General features: G+C 36.9%; 1 protein-coding gene across 1 annotated transcript in view; it reads left to right on the top strand.

Moving 5' to 3' along the window:
• Nucleotides 1–9329, top strand: part of PTAR1 (protein prenyltransferase alpha subunit repeat containing 1) — a 29199-nt gene that overhangs the window by 11740 nt on the left and 8130 nt on the right. Inside the window, 3 exon segments of the mRNA XM_017736445.1 lie at nt 1–37; nt 4904–5008; nt 8637–8850. Of these exon segments, the coding sequence (XP_017591934.1) occupies nt 1–37; nt 4904–5008; nt 8637–8850 (356 nt within the window).

Below are 9329 nucleotides of genomic sequence, written 5' to 3'. Positions count from 1 at the left end.
TGCTGAACCCCGACTTCACCACTGCTTGGAACGTGAGGTATGTTGCACTCAGAAAATGCCATCGGAAAGACCTGAGCCTTACATGAGCAAGCTGAAAGCTTTGTTTCAAGTGGTAGGTAGTGACACAGCAAGAACTTGTCAGCTAAGAAGTACTGAAGGAATGTTAAAAATCTCTTCTTTCCTGTATACTGCAGATAGTTTAAGACTGCCCTTTTTTGGTTTTTATTGGGTTTGGTTGGTTGGTTGGTTGGGTTTTTTGTTTGTGGGGTCTACTTGTTTGTTTGGGTTTGGTTTTGGGGAGTGGTTTTGGGGTTTTTTTTTTTAGTGCAGGCTAAAGATTACGGTGCATATGAAGGCACATGTTTGCACCACATTTTCACATGTATAAGTCCCACTGAACTACCATCCTCTTTCCTCCTGCAGTTAATGAGGGTAGTGCTCAACTGATGTCTGCTGTGTTTATTCACTGTTTTCATTTTTACCCCTCTGTGAGTTCTTTCCAGGTTCCAGCTCAGTCTGCTGCCACTACTAGTGCAGGCTATCATAGCTGAGTAGACCTCTGTAGCTACACCGCAAGAGAAGCGGGGAAGGTGTCTGCCCTTTATTTCAAACACATTTCCCTCCTCCCCTCTCCTTTCTTGTATCTGTTGAACTTGTCCAGGAGACATGATGGAGGAGGGGCAGGAATTTACTTTCTTGCTCTTCAGGAGGTGCGGAAACATCAGGTCCTTACAACTTTGTAATCTTAAGACTTTTCTGTAAATCTCGGAGGAATATTCTCTTTCTGCTGCCTAGGTAAGACTGGAGACAGTCTTAAAGCTGTAGTTTCAGGAGGGCTGGAGGGCTGACAAAATTCTGGTAGTCTCTGGGAGTGCATTCATGGAAAACAGCACTTCTGTAGTTAAGGTGCACTGTTGTAGTTGGTGCATTAACAAAATGACCTAGAAAAATGATGGCTGCGTGTAGCTGTCAGCCCTAGTTATGGGAAGTCCAGCTTTTTCTTTTTTCTTCTTTGCCGAAGTAGTTCTGAAGGATTCTGCTGTGATCTGTATCTTTCTAGCATCTCAGGTCTAAAAAAGGGGGATGAATGTGATAGCAAAGGGTTTACTGTCATGAAAATGTATAGCTTGAGTGGCTTGCAAGTGATAAAATGGAATTACGAGCTTGTATAAGTACAAGATGTTACAGTAATCTAAATTGTATGATACTTATAATTGATTTTTGGTTTATGTTTTGTGGACTTTCTTTTATTGCAGATGCATTCATCCTTATCAGTCTGGCTTTTTTTCTGCCTGGCAGCTGAGTTAGCTTTTATGTGCATGAGAAGAGTAGTTCAAAGTTGTAAGTGGAATTAAAAATGTTAAGGAATATGGATGAGGATTGTTTTCTCTTTTATGATGTTTATGATTTATCAAAATATACAATTACTACAGAAGGTAGCCTTACTCCCCAAATTCCTGACTAGTGGTCTACCAGTCAGTGTGTCTTTGAAGCTCTGTTTAGCATCCAGAGAGAAGTACTTGTTACACAAGCCAGTCAGTTTCTCAGGAGGCCAGGGAGCTGCTTTGCTGAATCTGGCCCTACGTTGTTTTAGGCTCCTGCTGGAAGTTTGCTTTTTTGAAGGGTAGGCACTTTAGTTATGTTGACATATATTTCAGCTTCTCTGTGAAGTTACAGGTCAAGCTAGACAGATGTGTGGCATAATCAGTTACACAGAACAGACTGTGTTCTGTACAGATGCTGGTGATAAATTGTTATCCTGAGGTAGTCCGAGCTGAGAACTAATTGTATGAGATTTGCACTCTTCTTGCAGAACATGATGGATCTGTTGTGGGATGATTAGTTTCTTGTTGCTCAGAGGATGTTTGTGATGCCAGGTTCATCTTGCATTCTCCATACACAAATTCACTGCTTTATTTTAAGGGAAAAAATCATCATAGATGCTAAGTAGCCTGAAAAATAAAAAGTATTCTAGTTGTTTACTGAATAGCAGCCCTGCGCACAGTGTGTTTCTTATAATTTATTGACTCTTTCATTTTAGACTGGGATAATCCCTTTTTTGTATGTTGAATTCTGATGAGAGCTTCAGAGATAGTGGTTGACTCAGTAGCACTGAACTTGAAGATAGAGGAAGAGAAAGAAAAGGAAATCCTGTCCTAGGAAAGGACACAGGACTTGGCAGAGCCAAGTCAGAAGACTAAAATGGTGTTGTGGAAGACAAATGAGCATTTCAGCTCAGCTGGCGATCCCAGAAAGTTGTGTCTGGTTAATGAAGCACAGGAGAACACAGAACTTTAAACATGTGATCTAGGCTACATAGTCTACTTTGACTTTGGAGCTATTCTGAACAATTGTAATGTGCCTACTATATAGATTTGGTTTTTTTTACTTTTTTAAATCAGAAATGACTGGGAAGTTACAGAAGGGCAGCAACTATAACCTAAACCCTGAGACCTGAGCAAGAGGTAACTCTACAGCAGAGGAAGACATACTAAAGAATAGGAGATGTGTCACTTCCTGGAACTGAGAGAGGAACCCCTGTTACACTGAATGGGATAAGGGATATCTCCAGCTGTTGATACTAAATTCAGTTGTCCTGTTGAAGGACAAAGAAGTTGAAAACTCTTGCAAGTTAAAATGACCAAAACTTTTATGTAAGTGATTGGAAAGGAATTGTCATAAATGCCTTTGTTCTTCTTGTTTTACTTCCTGGCATGTACAATTGATGAAAAGACATGAGGTAGCAAGACACTCTCAAAAGTCAAACATAACTGCTATCAGATACGAATGACTTCAAAGGTGTCAGCATGAAGCAGCAAGTCTAAATTATTCCAGATTATCTTTTGTGGGAGCTATAATCCTTAAGGCTGAAACATTATCTGTGATCCACATGGCAAGGAAGTGAGCTAGAAGTTATGTATCCCAGGTTGGATGTTAGCTGAAAGAGCTTAGAGGAGGTTTATGTGGGTGTGTATGGTACTTCAGTCATACTGTGTTTGCAGTCCTTCGTGAATGGGAGAATCTCTCATTTGAAAATAAATACAGCTGAAAACAGCTTTTCTACTACAGCAGTGAAGGTGGATCTTGTCTGCACTGCTCCTCAACTTTGCAAAAGAGGAAGTTTACTTTAAGAGTGTGTTAAGTGTGAGCCTATTTACTTACAGTGAATGTTTTAATACGGAAAGAGCGATTTCTTCACTGAAAGTTTAGGTTTTGGGAGGTAGATGGCCTGGTAATCTAAATTTTTGTTAAATATGAACATGTATTTGTTTTAAGTATCAGACTGATCTCGGCTGTATTTTCATTCTGTGTGTCATTTTTACCAAAACATCACCTTTTGCATTGCAGTAATGAGGCAATTGTTCCACCCGCTCCAGTGCTGACCCTGAATCTTTCTTTTGTCTGTTTTCCAAAAGTGAGTGCACTGGCACAGAACGGTCTGGTCAGTCTGCCACTTCTGGTTGGTATATCTGAACTGCCTGTTAAAAACCGGCTGAAAGCATCCGATCTGAAGCATGCTGGAACCTTGTTGAGATAAAAATAAATGTCCCAGTAGCTATCAGAAGCAAAACTTCTGACAAGGATTTATATATTTCCCCACTCTGCTTCAATTTTCAGTAATATTTGCTCACTGTTAGTGTTGCAACCATTAGCTTCTGACTGTGGTTGTAAGATTCAATTACAGCAACACAAAGCCAAAGTACCATATGGAGTCAGTTTCCTACTGAAAACTATCAAGTCAGACAGAAAATATGTACTCACAGAAAGGAAATATGTCAATTTGTTTGTGAGACTCAGGCCGTAACTTTAGGACAGCATTATGTGTTCTGTGACAGACTGCAGAGAAGTTTTGCCTTCTTATTTGATAGCAGATCTTTCCAGAATATATTTTCTCCCATCCCACTGGGGTCTTTTGGTCAGAAAGTTGATCATCTGCTCCTCACTTACTGGAGCCATGCCTATCATGATGAATCAGAAATTATTACAAAAACCAAACTAAAACCCAAACTCATACCAAAATTGCTGCTGCTTCTTGCACTCTCAGTTTTCACTTGTGACTTCTGCAGGTTCTGGGAAATGTGTGTTTTCTTTCTGCACATGGTAGCTTTGGAAGTTACTGTATCTTTACTTCAAAGCTGCTACCTACTAGATTGGAGAATAAGATATGAAGAATAGTGCCCTTGAAGTAACCAGAGATGGGGTGATGCCTACAAACATGCTCAGCACAGGCAATAACAGTTACAAAGCTAGAAAGAAGAGGGTGAGGGGCAAGGAATTCTGTGTAAAGAAGGTAAGAAAGCCAAGTACAGATTTTCATTTTGCTGTGTCTGTTGGAAGTACTTTGGGAAGGGTTGTGTTGGAGGAACATTGTTTTGTCAGGGTAAATTTTTTTTTAACCAGAGATTGTTTTACATTTAAGTTAACTCAGCAATTTCAGCCTTTTTGTTAAGTTTGTAAAACAGTCTACGCAGAGAGAATATTCCCCTTTTCTTTATAAATTTAGGGAACCTTGACACTCTATCTTGAACAGTATTTAAAAACTAAAAGTAAGTGTGGAGGAGTGCTATGTGTAAGAGTATTTTCAGTTATACACAATTACTTAAGGGCTTAATTTCAAGAAGGGATGTTTATTCATGTATGTAACCCTACTGGTAGTTGACTCCGTGATTTCTGGGTAGGTTTGAGAACTAATGGGTTGTATGTGTTCACATGAAGTTCTTTGTGCACATATGGGTAGTACAGTTGAATGGATTAATGCACTAAAGGGTTTTTTAACTTGTGTAGTTTTACAGTGAAGTTCTGTTATGATACAAAGGAAATGCCATGCAATTTGTTACTGGGATTTGTGTTCTGTTTTCAGGTTACTACTTTCATTCACACAGATTTATTTTATCTTTTGTAGGAAAGAATTAATACTGTCTGGCACTTTAAATCCACTTAAAGATTTGCATCTTGGAAAACTGGCGTTAACCAAGTTTCCAAAGAGTCCAGAAACATGGATTCATAGGTTGGTTTCCCTTGCCTTCTATTGACTCCTCAAACATTTTTCCTAGGGTTTTTTTTGTTTCCTGTCCTTGGGTTAAGGAGAGTCATAGATGCAGGAGGATGTCTAGAAATCTATCATATTCTTTGAACCAGTCATTGCAGAATACTGTGCTTTGACTTTTGAAGCTACGTGTCTACATTCTACACTTAGGACTGAAATCATATGTACCTTTTCTGCTGTGTACTTTTTAAATAAAGTTTGGAGGTAGGATAAATTTCCCTAGAGTTTTATCACGTCTTGCAGCACCTAAAATTTTCAGCCTGGAAATTCTGATTCCATCAATAGTAAGTATTTGAGCACTGTAAGTTTTTCCTTTCCTTCCAACTTACCACTATATTGCTTGTCTACAGGCATTTCAGAAAGCAAAGACACTGTTAAAGCCAATATTTATAACCAAAGCTGGGTTCTTTTCCATTTCAATACTGGTCTTTTTGGTTTGGTGAATTTATAATTTGTAACTTAAGCCAAATTGATCAGTCACCATTAGTGGACATTAAAATAACAGATCACATGTTTGGAAAATCTAACTCCAGAATTGTTCAAATGCACCATCTCAGTCATGACTGACATTAAAATGCCTGTAGCAGAGCCAAGTGTAGTATAGATCCATTGCTCAACTTTAAAAAAAAAACCCAAAAAACTCTGTACATGTGTGATCTTTTTTCATGATAGAAATAAAAAGATAGGTCATCCTTTTATAGACATCCTTTTATAGAGATTTAAATATAACACATTTGGAACTAGTTTGCAATGTTTGTGTTTAACATGTCCAGCACTAGGGCAGCTGTAAAGTTGATACTGCATTGGGGGTTCATACTCTATAAAGAACATAACAAAACTTACTACATGAGAATTTTTAGAAGGGGAAGTTGTTGGTAAACTCTTCTTTGTCAGTGCATGCATGACCTTAAAATTATCAAAGTAAACCTAGAAAGCAGTATGTGGAATATTCCAAGGAGTTTCATTGATACAGCAACAACAATAATGAATTTCTTCAGCACTGATTTTTAATTTTCATGTTCAGCTGCTTTTCATCATCCTCATGCTACTAACTTGTGGCTTTGAAGCAAAACTATGTAGTTATAATGGGAAAAAAATCTTGCAGTTTGTCGTAGTTTACTTTTTCTACATGGTAGCTAACACTGGAAAAATAAGATTTTTTGCATTTTAATAGTTCTGAACCTGGTGCCATCCATATCATTATGATGATCAATATCTTTTTATCAAATAAGTCATAACATTAGGTTCTTTATATTTATTTGTATTTTAGAAATAATAAAAAATTCTGTCTATGATTTCCATGCAAACTTAAATTGAGAGTGTTTTAATAGTGTCATAATTTGTTGTTCTTTCTCTTATTTGCCTATATCAGAAAAGTAAATTTGAGAATGATTGTACAAATGTTTGGCTTGGATTTGGATATGCTGACCATAATTGATACATGTTAGAAAATAAGATTCACAAAAATATTTTTCTGCATCAGCATAATGACTAATTTGGGGTTTTCTGTTCCCTCATGGTGTTACATCTCAGACAGAAGATGCAAAAACCTGTAATGGGGCTATGAATAAAGTACAGTAAACCATATCCACATTGTTTTTTCTTATACATGGCAGATACACTCACTGAAGATGTCAAAATACCTGTCATTCATTTTGTCAGATGACCTCCTGCTATATATTTTGGGGGGTTCAGGTATATATTGTGCATATACAGTCAGTATATCTATTGATTTTGCTGTTGTCACTTAACAATTCTTTGTTTGTAGTAATTCCAGAAACTGTAAGAGCAATAGGAACAAAGGTGAAAGTGACTCCAAATTAATTGGAGGAAATCTTGCTTAAAACCCAAATAATGCCATGGTATTCAACAGGTTCCAAAAATATATTTTAAGTCTTCGGAGATTGTGATTGCATTGTCTAGAAAGTGGCTCTAATTTAATTTTATATTTTTTGTGGTGTTGTAGCCAGAGAGCCCATAAAGTCTGTATTTTTTCCACTCTCTCCTGCATATATAATTTATCAGAATTCCTTGTTTTGTAAAACATGCTCATTTTAAGAAACTGAAATAATTAGAGTTGAATTACTTTGTCTTATGGTTTTACTCAGAAGCTGATGTTAATGAAATAATACATATCTTTTGTTAAGAGTGACTATGCTCATTGAGATTTTCTGCCTAGACTGTTTTTGAATTTTCCATTTCTTGCATACCTCTGGACTGAAGTTAAAAAATACTAAGAGGTGATGTTTGGATTAAAGACATTTTTAAAAATCAAAAACTAAGTCTTCAAAATTACCACATATCCTAAAATACTGTTATACAACAGTCAGAGCATGGTTTGCTTGGCTGTACATCTTTATTTAAAACACATGGTGTATATGAAGAAAGTGTTCATACACTGCTTGTAATTTTCTGCTGAGAGTTTAAAATTGCATTCTTATAAATTATTTTTAATATTGTCTTCCAATACTTTGTCTTTTTTTGATAACTGAGAGGAAAAGATACAATGTGTATGAAACCTACCAGTGAACAAGTATATTATGTTTTCAAATGAGAGAAAAAGCAGATGAAGTAACCATTTTCTTAAAACAGTGGTTGACTTACCTATTTTATATATATATAATTTTATATATGGCTTGTAAAATAAAATTCTCTCTGTAAAGAAAATGAATTTATTAGTTCTATTTTATTTACTGATTTCTTTTAACCAGGAGTGACACCTTTCTGAAAGTAGCAATCATTGGTTTTGGAACTGATGTGAGCCAGTACAAAACAGGATAACCTTTGTGTCTCAGACCAGAGGATGTCCATCTCTCTAGAGCATTCCACGTTGGACCTTTGCAATTCCATTAGCATGGGCTGCTCTGCAGAAGTTCACACATCTGTAACCCATTTTTGTAGGACCCTTTTGTGTACAGGCTACAGATGCAGCATTGAGGTTGCCTCTAAAAATACACCTTAAACTCTGTCCAGAGTAAAATAAAAACCCAAAACATCTAGGAATCTGTGCTTATCTCAGACACATGAAATCAAATATGTGTAATTCATCAGTAAAAACATTTGTTTTGCTTATACCTATAGCCCTTGAAACCATAAACCTTTTGGACTTTGCTATTGCTGGTGATGTACAGAAAGAAATTTGAATTGCAGTGTGCAGTACTGCCAGATGTAAAAGATACTGAGCAGAGTTAATTTTTTATTAAATCACTTTCTTTTATCTCACTTTGGATACTTCATTTTAATGCTATGGTAGACTTTGAAAGAGGAGCTCATTAGAAATCTCACACACATTCTGCTTGCACTCTTTCATAAATTTGCTGTTTCCTTCTGTTTTGTTTTAGTATGCTGTGAGTAGCCATGATCACTTAGGGTGAGCAAACTGGTACAGCTGAGTTGGAGTGTGATCTTTGCGTCACAGCTTTTAGTATGGCAAGTGTTCAGGTGGTTGTTTACTACTCACTCATTACCTAGCTCCAGTGTAGTTCAGAGAATAGAAATACTGGAAAGATTTGATTTATGCAAATGAAAAACTATTTTTTTCCTCTTAAAATTGCTCTCTCATCATTAACACTTTACATCGTTTAACCAGACGATGGGTGCTGCAACAACTAATTCAGGAAAACTCCTTGCCCAGTCTTGCGTCTAAAGGAAACTTGGGAGCAGCACCCATGGAGAGAATTCACCGACTAGTGCAGGAGGAAATGAATGTCTGCTCCGAAGCTGCTGGGAGGTATCCAAGCAACTACAATGCCTGGTCCCATCGCATCTGGGTTTTACAGCATTTGGCAAAGCTCACTGTCAAGGTATAATACAATAGTGAATAAATTCTTGAATTTTCTTATCCAGAAAACCCATATACTGGTTTGCTAAGCAGATTGTATAACATGAGTGAAGAGTATCAGGTGAAGTTATCACAGGTAGCTAAGAATGTTTTAAGAAAGTGGGCAGAATACTGCAGTGAATATGTTTTGCATTTTTCTTGCCAGTGTAAGCAGATTCTGCTCAGCAGAAATAACACATTTTTCTTGCCTGTGTACAAAGTTATGTTTCTCTCTTAGTAATTGGTGCTAATATGTGTGTGGGAAGAGTATAGATGGGACTGTGAGCTGAAGTAAGGAATGGGCAACTCGTAAGTAATTCTTCCAGCAGTAGTCTTGAAATTCCTAGTAGAGAAAAAAGGTAATACATAACAGATATGGTTTTGAACATGTAATATTGTTTTTGTACTCTCGTTTGCCTTACCTGTGGTTTCAGAATATTGAAGGACCAAGACAAGACAGCA

The sequence above is a fragment of the Corvus brachyrhynchos genome, unplaced genomic scaffold (assembly GCF_000691975.1).
Source record: "Corvus brachyrhynchos isolate BGI_N302 unplaced genomic scaffold, ASM69197v1 scaffold716, whole genome shotgun sequence".
Classification (NCBI taxonomy): Eukaryota; Metazoa; Chordata; class Aves; order Passeriformes; family Corvidae; genus Corvus; species Corvus brachyrhynchos.
This window is presented reverse-complemented; position numbering and strand designations above follow the sequence as displayed.